We start from the raw sequence: 14,323 nt of genomic DNA, 5'->3' as shown, positions 1-14,323 counted from the left end.
AAATTTTTAAATTGTATTATAACCATCATTATCCCACATAGACAAAATCTATTGGTTCTACCATTACTTGAATGCTTTATGACTTTCAATTCTATTATCACGTTATTGAAGATTATTAGATCACTTGTTACGTTCCTTTGGGCCACCGTCATGTTATTTATAGTTTTTTTTTTTTTTTTTAAAGGATTTCATGGAATTAAGAGTGAAAATGGTGGGTTTTCTCTATAATATATTTGTGTTGGACATATAAATGATTTTATATATATAGTCATATTGAAATGAATATGTTTATATATAAATGATAAAAAATAAAGAAAAATATTACATATTGATATACTTGTTTTAATAAACATTTAAATATGTTTCATCTCGTTTTCCTAATGTGTTAATAAACAAAGTAGAAGAGTTAATGTGTTAATAAACAAAGTAGAAGAGTTAAGTTGTCTTAATTGTTGGGAATTTTTATGATAAAATTCCAAAAACAAACAAAACAACGCTCTGTTTCTGCCACAGGATTTTAGCGCACGGAAGCAAAAAAAATTCTGAGCAGACAGAGTTTTTCCTCATACAAAACAAAACTTGGATTCATTAATCAAAGAGAACTTCAGTTACAAATTTCTTCCTCTCTCTCAGAGGGATTCACCAAGAACATTTCAATAAAAAAAAATTACTCTGTCTCCTCATGAGATTTTACACTGTTGTGTGTAAAAATCTCTTTTACATTCACTGCTGTAAAAAAAACAAAATCTTACATTTACTGCTCTAAAGCAAAATTTCTTTTACATGTTCTGCTGCCCATTACATTTCGTTTCTTAATCTTACATTTAATGCTGTAAAGCAAAATTTCTTTTACATGTTCTGCTGCCCATTACATTTCGTTTCTTCAACAAAACAATCTTCATGCTGCTGCATTTTTCATATTCACACTGTTGTGCATCTGCGAGCTGCTCTAATTTCGCAACATTGTGCGTATGTTCTATTTCATTACAGAATGGTCAACACCACAGAAAACATACATCATACAATGCATATGCTTCACATCAAATTCGTTTTCACACTGCTGTGCGATCCTCCCTTACATATCCATTCTTCACATTACATTTCACTGCCATGCATTTCAATGCATGAGCTCCACACAAAAATTACCACGCTGCTCCCATGTCTTCAATACAATGTCAACGAACAACAACTCATTTCCTTATGCACTGCTGTGCATGCCAATAACCATAGACTCTGTCTCTTTTTTTTTTTTACGAGCTGTGCGTTTTACACCGTTTCATTACAAAAGTCAACGGAACAAAAAAAACATTAAACTTAATTATTTCACCTATATTTACGAACGCCATTTAATTCTCAGCATGGCGATATGAATTAGATTTATGATCGAAGGTACTTCATAAATTAATTTACTGGTCAAAAAAAACTTTACGCAATCTCCATGCCCTGCAGAGCATACCTAGCTTTGACCTCGATCCAACGACGAGCAGTCTTCACACTCATCCAGCGATCATCGCTCGGCCAAATCAAACGAACGTTATGTTCCGATAGAAATGTTGTTTTGAAAAAGTACAGAGGATGCGTGGCAGAGTTTTATTGCATTGGACTCGTTTGTACGAAAACCACTTGCTGAGCAAAAGCGGTCCGATAAGGTAGCTGGTTTTCCTGAGCTGTTTTCCTGCTGCACGATGGCGGATTCGGAAAATGTCTGCGCTGCCATCGTTGTCCCTGCACGGCAGTTGGAATTAATATTCCAACACTCCCCTTTAATTTCAACTGCTAGGCGTTCAGTCATACCGAAACACTTCACAAAAATTCATAACTTTTCTGCCTATTCGTATCAGCTTTCCTTTCATCGCTTTCACTGCTGTGCTCAGGCACTCCAATCATGTAATATCCTCTTTCTCTCTGCCTCAGTCAAGATTTCCAATCTTTGCATCTCCAAGCTATCCTGCAACCTTTTCTTCTCTGCTCTTATGGTAGATTTAATTCCATATCTTTCCCCTATAAGAAGATCTTTATCAAAGAATGAATGTTAATATAGTTCAGCGATAATGATCAAGAATTATAGGCTCCCCCTAACTGTATGCATCGTCTCCTTTTGGCAGAGTCTTCTCAAAAGAAACTTATATTGGCTGGGGAGCTCGAGGGACTTTTGGACTGTATTTCCTTCCTTCTCCATACTTGTGTAACTTTCTTCTTTTGCATGGGTCTAGCTTGTGTAAGAGCTCATGTTAAGTTACAATCACGTGCCATATGCCCAATGTTATGACACTTGAAACATTCTACATTGTTCATGAATAAGATTTCATGATTTCTTCCTATAAAATTGTTTCTTGGAGGTTGTCGAAGACCATAACATCTATCTCTATGAAATGCTCTATAGTCTTTTGCCATATGACCAAAGGTTGAACAAGAATAACAATAACCAAAAAATGAACTTTGGTACCTGGGAGATGGAGGTTTCGTTGATGTACTTCTGAAGCTTTTATTCCTTGAGATCCTTTGATGATAACCATTGCCTCTTGCCTCTTTGACATCATCAACATTTCTTCTTGGAGCTGATTTTCTACTTGGAGTATGATTTCTTCTATTGTAGCATTGATTTTTCTCCTTGCCTTTGCTAGAACTAGGAGCATCACAATTTCTTTCTGCCTTCTTCACATCTCCTTTGCTTAAAGCATTTTCATTCTTGTTTGAGGGTTCACCTACATACCCGAGTCCTGATTTATCAAATGGAGATCTGTGATAGCTAAGCATGTCATCCAAGGCTTGAGAGCTCTTCATGATTTTGTTCATCCCTTCAACCTTTTTCTTGACGAGGACAATCTCTTCTTCCAATCTTTCACACTCATTATTCTTCTTTGCAAGTTGTTCCTCAGTTTCTTCCTTCCTACGAGTAGCTTCAGCTGCTATTATTTTAACGGAGATGATATCTGACTTCATTTCGGAGATTTATTCATTCTTTGCTTGACTGATCTCCATTTTCTTTTCAGCTCCTTGTGCCTGCTTCCTGGCTTCTTGTAATTCAGACTTAAGGGAGGAGACCTCTACCTTGTACTGTCCAATCTCTTCGACAAGTTTTTTCACTCTCTTGTGCCTTTGTTCAAGTTGACTTAACAAGGTATCTTCCTGCTTCTTTGCTTTATTCAATTGATTTGTCATGGATATGACTTCTTCATGATGCTTCCTTTTGATTTGATCAAGTTCCTTCTTAAGCTTGGCAAGCTCTTCGTCCCTTTCTTGTACTTGAAGCTTGATGAGGTCAACCTTCTCATTTTCAGCTTCTATGATGGGTTCAGAATTTCCTTCTTGACTGATGGTCATGGTCAGTGCTCCCTTTGAGTGAAGGTCATGAAGTTTGTCCCATATATCCTTTGCTGATGAATATTTTCCTAGATTCTTATTTACAGAATCAGGCAGCCCATCCAAGATTGTTTTTGCTTCTTTTGCATTGTACTCCTTGGATTCTCTATCCATCTTGCTATCATCAATCACTGATTCCTAAATTTCAATCCCTTGAGACTTTAAGAAAGTCCTCATTTTTATTTCCCATATATAAAAGTTCCCATTGAACCTTGGAGCCTCAAATAGAATTCTTTCAAATAGATTGTTTTCTATTTTAGTAGTAGAGGGAGACACATCCTTAGGAGGATTGGAGACTTTCTTCTTTGACCTTGTTATTCTTAATTATACTTCAAATATTTGACTGTGTATTTAAAAACACTGATTGTTTCTTCAGCAACAACACATAAAATAAATCTGAGAAATACCTTGGATTCTTTTGCCTGAGACTTCACTCTGCTGGAGAAGTTGTTACATCAAAAAACTCCTTCCTTCAGCTTTTTTGATACCTTCAAAGAGCCTGAAAGCTCTGATACCACTGTCGGGAATTTTTCTGGTAAAATTCCAAAAACAAACAAATCAACTGAACACAGAGACAATGCTTTGTTTCTGCCACAGGATCTTAGCAAAAAAAAATTCCGACCAGACCGAGTTTTTCCTCATACAAAATAAAACTTGCATTCATTAATCAAAGGGAACTTCAGTCACAAATTTCTTCCTCTCTCTTAGAGAGATTCACTAAGAACATTTCTAACAAAAAAAATTACTCTGTCTCCTCCTGAGATTTTACATTGCTTTCTCTAAAAATCTATTTTACATTCACTGCTGTAAAAAAACAAAATTTTACATTTACTTCTCCAAAGCAAAATTTCTTTTACATGTTTTGCTTTTTACACTGTTTCATTAAAACATTAAACTTAATATCAATTAGATTTATGATCGAAGGTACTTTATAAATTTATTTATTGGTCAAAAAAACTTTACGCAATCTCCATGCCTTGGAAAGCGTAGCCAGCTTTGACATCGATCTGACTGCGAGCAGTCTTCACACTCATCCAGGGATCATTGCTCGGCCAAATCAAACGAATGTTATGTCCCGATAGAAAGGCTGTTTTGAAAACTTACAGAGGACGCGTGGCAGAGTTTTATGTACTAAAACCACTTGCTGAGCAAACTAGTTGCTGAGCAAACTAGTTTTCTTGAGCTGTTTTACTGCTGCACTTCGTGCTGCACGATGGCGGATTTGGCAAATATCTGCGCTGCGGTCCCTGTGCCTGCACGGCAGTTGGAATTAATATTCCAACATTAATATGTTATAAAATAATATTATATCACCTTTTATGTTATTGTGGTCGCGTCATATTATTGATATTTGCTTATTAATGGTGTCGTATGGCTAAAGTATTAGAGAACAATATAGTTTAAACATCACAAAGCAATTACTTATCATTCAAAATATTTTAATTTTTGTATCGTTTGGAAAATCACTCGCGGTGTCAGTGATTGGAATGGCGAAATGGGCTTCCTTGAAGCTTCGTTCACCCCACACTGCATTCCCATGAATCGTTCTCAATCATATTATCGTAATATAATATAATATTTAATTATATTATCGTGTGCAAAAGCCTTTCTGTACATTGAACTAGATTCCCCATTTTTTTTAATATTTTCTTATTGAATAAAGATAATGGGGCGGCGGACACCATGCCTCCTTTACAAATATTTCCACCCACTCATATGTTTATATATAAATGATAAAAAATAAAAAAATATTACATATTGATATACTTGTTTAATGTGTTTCAACTGGTTTTCCCGATGGGTTAATAAACAAAGTAGAAGAGTTAAGTTGTCTTAATATGTTATAAAATAATATTATATCACCTTTTATGTTATTGTGGTCACCTCATATTATTTATATTTGCTTATTCATGGTGTCATATAGCTAAAGTATTAAAGAACAATATAGTTTAAACATCATAAAGCTTAGTGAACTAAGCTGGGTTCGATGGCCAACCTATATTGTGCCTCAGGGTGTCAAGTGAGTGGATTGGCGAAATCGGCTTGTTGGAAGCTTAGTTCACCGCACACTGCATTCCCATGAATCGTTCTCAATCATATTATCGTAATATAATATAATATTTAATTATATTATCGTCTTCAAAAGTCTTTCTCTACATTGAACTAGATTCTCCATTTTCTTTAATATTTTCTTAATGAATAAAGATAATGGGGCGGCGGACACCATGCCTCCTTTCCAAATATTTCCACCCACTCATATGTTTATATATAAATGATAAAAAAATTAAAAAATATTACATACTGATATACTTGTTTTAATATGTTTCAACAGGTTTTCCCGTTGTGTTAATAAACAAAGTAGAAGAGTTAAGTTGTCTTAATATGTTATAAAATAATATTATATCACCTTTTATGTTATTGTGGTCACCTCATATTATTGATATTTGCTTATTTATGGTGTCGTATAGCTAAAGTGTTAGAGAACAATATAGTTTAAACATCATTGGGTTCGATGGCCAACCTATATTGTCCCTCAGGGTGTCAAGTGAGTGGAATGGCGAAATCGGCTTCCTGGAAGCTTCGTTTACCGCAAACCGGTTTGCGTTCCCATGAATCTTTCTCTACCCTTTGTCGTTCTCAATTACCAATCATTCAAATTATTTTAATTTTGTATCGTTTGGAAAATCGCTCGCGGTGTTAGTGATTGGAATGGCGAAATCGACTTCCTTGAAGCTTCGTTCACCGCACACTGCATTCCCATGAATCGTTCTCAATCATATTATCGTAATATAATATATAATTATATTATCGTGTGCAAAAGTCTATCTGTACATTGAACTAGATTCCTCATTTTTTTAAATATTTTTTTAATGAATAAAGATAATGGGGTGGCCGAGTGAGTGACCAGAAACGGGACGGTTTCCACTGTAAAAAACGTGTAAGAAACGAGACCAGACGGAAACGCCGTTTCTTACTGTTGTTTTAGTTAACGGGTGCATATATGTTATGGGAAATTTTTTACAATTCATAGTTTGCTTTTTCGCAGGTCGTTCTCACTTCTTAGCCTTATATTTTCACTTTTTATTTTAGATTTTATGCATGTATTCATTCAATAACCTAGAGGCTTATCCCAAGTCTACAAAAAATTGATATTTTTGTGCTATTGTCCCTTTCTTTAGTTGATTTGTTTCATTTAACATGTATATGGTTAAAATTTATAGTTTAAACACTATTTTATATGTGGCTCAAAAAGTTCACAGTTAATTGCAAATTTTATTTATTGTTTACAGTTATATATATATATATATATATATATATAATTATTTGGATTTTTTTTTAAGGAAACAATAATTAGCCTAAAGCTCAAAATGCATAAGAATGTATACACTTAATTGATTAAGAAGCATAAGAATGTATATATTTAATAATGAATTTGTTAATCATCAATTTGGTATTCAAATTATTTATTTTTTAATAAAATTTGGATTCGAAATTTAGTTGAAATTATATTGAAAATTGAAATAACTCTGTATTTTTCATTTTCTCTCTCCTAGTTTCTTGACTGCGAAACCTCCAAACTCTGTTTACCGTTGTCATTTCTAGTTTCGTTTCCTGTTTCTAGTTTCTGGTAACACAACGGACACCATGCCTCTTTTCCAATTTTTTGCACCCACTCATATTTTTAATTATCATCTAATTTTAAAATTCCTTATATTTACTTCGTCCTGTTTTGCTTGAACCATACACATCGCTTTACTTACTTTCGATTGTCATTTCTCAAAGTCGTCATCATCATTTGAACGCATATTTTCCTGCAATACTCGGAATTGCATGATACTGGCTGAAACATTACAAAGAAATTTTCAAAATTCCAACTAATCGCTTGCCAATTCCCTGAAACCCTGAATTAAAACTTTTCGAGGCTCTGATAATCGAATAATAGAGGCGCGTATTTAGCTTCCGTTGCACGCACACCACGTGTTACTGCTCAACGCGTAAACTGGATCTTTATAACGCTCATGCGTGGTTTTTGTAGCTTCTTATTAGCATTTCTGTGTATCAGGCGATATAATCTCCATTGGACAATTCCTTTATTAGTGTTTCTGTGTATCAGGGCATATAATCTCCATATTCCAATGGCAATGGCAAACCTCACTACCGTCCCAAGTTGCGCTATCACTGCTTCTGCTGCTGAAGCTTCTTCCTCCACGACCTTCTCTTCTTCCTCGACATCTAGGTCCTACGATGTGTTTATAAACCATCGGGGGCCGGATGTGAAACTCTCTTTTGCCAGCCATCTGTACAGACGCCTTCGTGATCATGGATTTAATGCCTTTTTGGACAAGGAGGAAATGGAGGAGGGACGCAAAATTTCTTCCCAAATACAAGAAGCTATCCATGGTGCCTATGTACAGATTGCAATTTTCTCTCCAACTTACGCGGAATCTAGTTGGTGCCTTGATGAGCTTGTCCTGATGGAAAACTCGGGGGCTACAATTCTTCCGATATTTTTCAATGTGGATCCTTCAATGGTCCGCTATACAGAGAAACGAGGAGCGTACGCTGAAGCCCTGCTGGAGCTGCAAAAGAAGACAACATCTGACGGAAAGGAGCCACGCTACAGCTCAGAAACTATTCAGAATTGGAGAGCTGCACTTTCAGATGTTGCAGATCTAAGTGGTTTCGAACTGAAATCTTTTAATGGGTAAGTATGTCCTACTCTCTCTCTCTCAATCCGTATAGTAATGATATAACCTGCTGATGTTTACTAGGCGTTTCTCACTACTTTTGTTACTTTATAACCGAATATTATTTAGGGACGAGGGCGAGCTCTTGGATGCTGTCCTCCAAAAAGTTTTCAAAATTGTTCGAAAACAAAAACAACCTTTGTATGTGGCTGAACATCCAAATGGTTTGGATCCAAAAATAGAAGAACTCGAAGAAATGGTGTTGCAGGACCAAGGGAATCCCAAAGTTATAGGAATTGTGGGTGTTGGTGGCATTGGAAAAACGACACTAGCTAAACAATTCTTCAACCGCAACAGGTCACATTACAGAGAATCCTCCTTCTTGCAAGATGTTAGAGAAAATTGCGCTAAAAACTCTCTAAATTATATGCAAAATGAGCTCATTAAAGACTTGAAGCTTGAAAATATGGGAACAGAATGCGTAGAAGAAGGTATAGGGATGCTTAAACGGCACCCCTTATCTTGTCACGCTCTTATCGTTTTTGACGATGTAAGTGATGCCCATCAGCTGGAAGTGCTTCTATCAATTAAGAAAGACCTTACCCCTGAAAGCTTGATTTTGGTTACATCACGTGATAAACACGTCCTCACAAGCTCAGGAGTGTTAGAGTCATCCCTTTATAACTTAAAAGAGCTGAATTTTCCACAATCCAAACAACTATTCTGTTCCTACGCCTTTCATCATCCACTTCCACTGCCAGAATTTGCAGATCTGGTAGATCGGTTTGTCAGAGCGTGCAATGGATTACCATTATCATTGAAGGTCATTGGGGCACTTGTTTGTGGACAAAATGAGAGATACTGGACAGAGCAATTGGATAGACTTCAACACACTCTGCCTATGCAGATAGAGGGGAGTCTCAGAATCAGTTATGACTCACTTACAAAAGAAGATCAGGTGATATTCTTAGATATTACATGTTTCTTCATTGGAGAAGATAGAGATAAGGCCATCAGAATATGGGGCGAGGTGGGGATTCAAAATCTGCAAAACAAGTATTTGTTAGAAGTGGACAATGAAAATAAAATAAATATGCACGACCACATCAGGGACATGGGAAGAAATGTTGCAATGGAAGCATCCATGCCCCATCGTATCTGGACAAACAATAACACTTTGCAGCGATCATCACCTGTAAGTAGTTAACTAATCGAAACCTTCATCTTCTATTTAATTGAATTTTAATATTTAAAAGTTCTTTATTTAAGAGAAAGATAGATAGATTTACTATAGAATTTTCATCAGGTACGAAACGAATTTCGTGGAGTTAGTATAGTTCGTTCCTCTGTTGATTTCTTCCGGGATGAACAACGTTGCTTTTCAAATACCTCAAGTCCAGAAATATCACGGATCAAAAGTTCAGAAGTCAGGTATTTATTCGATAATTTCCATCCTTCTGGTATGAAGAAACTGCAACTTGTTGCAATTGAAGAAGATCATTTAGACGACATTTTGAGCAGAGTGCGACCACCACATCTTATATGGCTCCGCTGGTATAAATGTTCCCACTCTTCCTTGCCAAATTGGATTTCGCTAACCAAGTTAAGAGTTCTAGAAGTGGAGGGAAGCAAATTGAGTACACTATGGCCACATCAATGTCAGGTAGAAAAATATGTGCGCGTTTCTTATTTGTTCATTTAATCATTTAATTTCTTATTTTGTAGGATACAATCTTATATTGAAATGTAAACATTGCAGGCGTTGCCATTCGATCTGAGAGAGTTAAATATCTGCTCTCCCCTTTCAGAGATTCCAAGCTCTATAGAGAAGCTGAGATCACTCGAAAAGATTGTCCTATGGAATCACTCCGAAGCAGTCACAGTAGAAAGGTTGCCCGACGAATTTTGTTTTCTGCTGTCTTTGAAATACTTAGTCCTCAAAGGGTTCTCTAGATTGGTGTCGCTGCCTGATTCCTTCGGAGAGCTAACAAACCTCCAGCTAATAGATTTGGAAGGTGCTTCTTCTTTGTGCAGTCTTCCCCATACATTTGGAAATTTAATTCGACTTAGACATCTATCATTGAAGGGTTGCGAAGCTTTGATAATCTCCAATGAAGCAATTGGAGATATCAGAACACTGGAATACTTGGATCTTTCATTCTGTGGGCAAGTGATCGATTTGCCTCCACAAGTTGCACACCAACGATCCTTGCGAAAGTTGTATTTGCAGGGAACTAAGTTAAAAGAATTCCCAAACATCATTGCAGGCCTCTGCAATTTGGAAGCTTTAAATTTAGGTAGCGATTTGTTGGAAATGCTGCCACCTTGGATCGGTGACCTCAAGTGTTTGAAGATGTTATCAGTCTCTTCTTCGCCGCAACTGAAATCGTTGCCCGAGTCCATTGGTCTGCTCACTGAGTTGACACATATGGATATAAAGGATAGTGGGATAGAATACTTACCGCAACATCTTGTGGAGATGAAGAATCTAAAATCTTTAATAGTATCAGATTGTCCGTTGCGCCAGCTTCCATTTAAAAGGGTTGGAGAAAGAGAAGCACTCTTGTCATTAGAAGGAGAAAGAGCGTTGAATAGATTGAACTGCTCCAATTACAAATACATGTCTGGGCTGAAGACATTAGAGCTGTCAGAGGCAGAAATAAGGGAGGTATCTTTTGAAGAGGGTATTTGCCCTAACCTTCAACGACTGCAATTGAGAGGCTGTTATAGCTTGAGGCAAATAGGAGGGCTTTCCGGTCTGCTAAATCTTTTTGAACTGGACATCAGGAGCTGTGTAAATCTTAAGGAGCTCCCCGGTCTTGAAGCGTTGGTATCTTTGGAGAGGCTGACTGTTGAGAAATGTGAGAAGCTGGAGATAATACAAGGGTTGGGGCAGATTACAAGACTTAGAGAACTACGTGTTTGGCAATGCCGTGAGATACAAGAGCTGCCAGGCGTGGAACATCTCACTTCTTTGGAGGTATTGTCTGTTACTAGATGTGAGAATTTTAGAGGCATACCGATGTTGCAGCAGCTCACAAAGCTTAAATATCTAGATTTCGATTGCCGTCAGATACGAGAGCTGCCAGGTCTGGAATATTTGACTTCTTTGGAGCAGTTGGGTCTTTTTCAGTGTGAAAGGCTCAAGCAAATACCAGGGTTGGGTCAGCTCACAAATCTTATAGTTCTACATCTTTGCGGATGTAAGGAGATCAGGAGCATAGCAGGACTGGGGCAGCTCACAACGCTCAGAGAACTATATCTTCATAACTGCTATGATTTACGAGAGATGAGAGGTGTGGAACATTTGAGGTCATTAGAGATTCTTAATGTTAGTGGCTGTCCCAGAGTGCGATGGGATGAGCGGGTACTTCAGCAGCTGCAGCGACAATTGATGGAAGGCGTAGGCCTCCAAGACGAAGTCTACAGATTGTGGTCGAGGAAATTTGCGACTCTTCTATTGGTTTTATTTTTGGAGATTCTTGTGTTGTTCTTAGTCCTTCATGATGTACCGCCAATCCTCGTGGTTATCATTATCTTACCTCTATTATTATTTCTTCCAAGTAAATGGGCAAACATCCAATTATCCATGCCCATTAAAATTACCAACTCCATTAGATTTAAAATGACCACCACCGTCGGAATTATGGTTTATGTAGTAGCATGGACTCTGACTTCTATATGCTCCCTCCCTCTCCATTGGCCGCCAAACCTGTCATTCCAAGCGCGTATCGGGCTTGTACTTCTGTTAATAGAGTGCATCCTATTTCTTTTTCTGAGCCAGTATCGCGGAGTTGTCTATAATGGCACTTTCATTTTCTGAACCAGTATCGTGGAGTTGTCATGAGACTTTTTGGAGATTCACATATGAGTTGGAATTCTTTCATTTTCTGAACCAGTATCGTGGAGTTGTCATGAGACTTTTTGGAGATTCACATATGAATTGGAATTCTTCCATATTAGAGACCTACATATTCCTGCTCAGAATTGACCATTATGGGACCAAACCACTCTATCTAACCGGTGCATCCTGTACATCCTCAAATTGAACCATGAAAATTATGGGACCAAACCACTCTATCTAACAGGTGCATCCTGTGCGTTACTGATTTCATTGCTTCACGTTACAACATTTAATCCATGTAACAAAAGTGAGAAAAAACACTTAGGCCTCTGTTTCACTGTCTTTCATTTCCACCGTGTGAATATAAGCCTGAGCGCCTGAGCACGTTTTAACAACTTACATGTATAACAGTAAAATGATGTAATTGGTTATGTTCCTATATTTTATTTGTAATTATGTTAATAGGTGTGTTTATGGTAAAATAGAGTTTTTTAAATTTATATATAATTATCCATAATTAAGAAATAAACAGTAAGTATTTTAATCTTAAAATATTTTTAGTAGTATTTAGAAATAAAAAGTTGAATATTATTTTAAAAACAGTTATGTTTTTTAATACTTTTAATTATATTAATTAATTAAAAAATTTAAGTATAGAGTATTAATAAGGTATGGTATTTGTGCATAATGTTATAATAAAGTTTATTTACAAGTTAAGAATCTCCAAATTAAAATGAAGTATTCATGATTAAAAAAATTGTTTTACATATAATTGGCAAATTAATTATTTTTATAACTAATAATAATAATAATTTTAAATAAAGTAATGATATAACTTAATTTTTATAATGTTATTTTATTTTATTAATGTGAAATGTAATACAAGATAAGTATTTTAATGATATCCATATTTGCTATCCATTTAATTTATATAATTACTTATAGAAAATGATTTAAACTTCACATTATCACAATAGATTGATTTAATATTTATTATCTTTTTTATTACTTAGTAGCATAGATCCATCTTAATCTAACATGAGTCTAGAGGGATCCAATTTCTTCACATGATGATATTATTTAAATGTTTTGTATAGTTTTTTTTTGGCGACATGAGGAAAATTTTAACTTTGATTACATACGAACAACTTTATAGATACACATCATATTGGGCTAGAATGAGCCTTTCGGCTCAATAATATTATTTATTAATAATTTTATAAATATTTTAACTTAATTCCTTATTAATATAAAATATTTTTGGAGCGTTAGTGTTGATTAAATGTTTTGGAGTGTTAGTATTGATTAGCATGTTGCATATTTTTTAAGGGTAACTACATTATGGAGTGAGAAATATTATTTTTTCTGATAATTTGTGTTGTTTTGGTTTACTATTTATTTTAAAAATGTATATCTTTTAATATTATATAATATCGCAAAAATAATATATTAAAACAAAAATCAATATTTTAATCTTTATATGTTTTAGTCGTTTATTTTACATATAGAGTTGGATTTTTTTTTTATGTTTATTGTTAATAGCTAAATTAATTTAAATATTTTTAAATATTTAAGTTAATTATAATAATTCATTATTTGGATAGGATGCATAATGAGGGAGGGCACATGGCAGGTACCCCATTGAGCTTGTATAAGTGAGGACGTGGATGTGCAATGATGTTTGCTATTGATATGATGAGTGATTTGAATGCAGGGCACACACCACCATGGGATTTAATGGATATATAACCACACCACCTTGGATATCTCTATAATCACTATGAAATGATTAGCAAAATAATGATAATGAATGTGGTTTTATGGGTTGATGGCATTCAAATTTTGGAGGGTTATGTGGGAACCACCCTTTGCCAACCTATCCATCCATGGTAATGATGAAATTAAGCAACAAATTAATAACACTAGCATGTGTCATGCAGTAGGATATTATGTTGATACAATACCAAGGGTGATAATGAAGAAGTGTAACTCATTTTCATGAAGGATACTCTACTTTCAATTTCGTGACAAAACATCACAATGCATATAGGAGGAACATGATGAAGCAATGTAGGACATCAAAAGAAAGTCTAAGTGATTATAAAACATGGACATCATAGAGATGTGTCCTCCTTAAGACAAGAGACGAGTCACACCAGGAGTTGGCACAATCACTACATCCACACAGTTGATTTATATTGGCATGTCAATGCTCTATTAGCATGGGTTCTACTAAATAGTAATGAAGAGGAAATTCTATTAATGTTTGATATGATACAAATTTATATGATGTATATACATATTCACTTGCAAGGAATCAAAGACTACCCGGGACCCCCTCTAGACCTAGGAAGCTCCTAAAAGCATGGAAAATAACGAATTGAGGTGGAACCTTCAACCTCATACTAGCCTTATGCTACATTGATAC

The 14,323-nt window shown here is 35.6% G+C and overlaps 1 protein-coding gene across 1 annotated transcript; it reads left to right on the top strand.

Moving 5' to 3' along the window:
• The first annotated feature begins 7,431 nt into the window (after positions 1–7,431).
• LOC149215245 (TMV resistance protein N-like) lies at positions 7,432–11,889 on the top strand. Its single transcript, XM_089392580.1, has 4 exons — positions 7,432–8,068; positions 8,181–9,246; positions 9,358–9,714; positions 9,811–11,889. The coding sequence occupies exons 1-4, from the start codon at positions 7,500–7,502 to the stop codon at positions 11,872–11,874; spliced, it is 4,056 nt and encodes a 1,351-aa protein (XP_089248706.1). The 5' UTR covers positions 7,432–7,499; the 3' UTR covers positions 11,875–11,889.
• Positions 11,890–14,323: the final 2,434 nt, after the last annotated feature.

Source organism: Pinus tabuliformis, chromosome 1_1 (genome assembly GCF_031772625.1).
Source record: "Pinus tabuliformis cultivar Carrire ecotype Pingquan chromosome 1_1, CPIR1, whole genome shotgun sequence".
Taxonomy (NCBI): domain Eukaryota; kingdom Viridiplantae; phylum Streptophyta; class Pinopsida; order Pinales; family Pinaceae; genus Pinus; species Pinus tabuliformis.
This window is presented reverse-complemented; position numbering and strand designations above follow the sequence as displayed.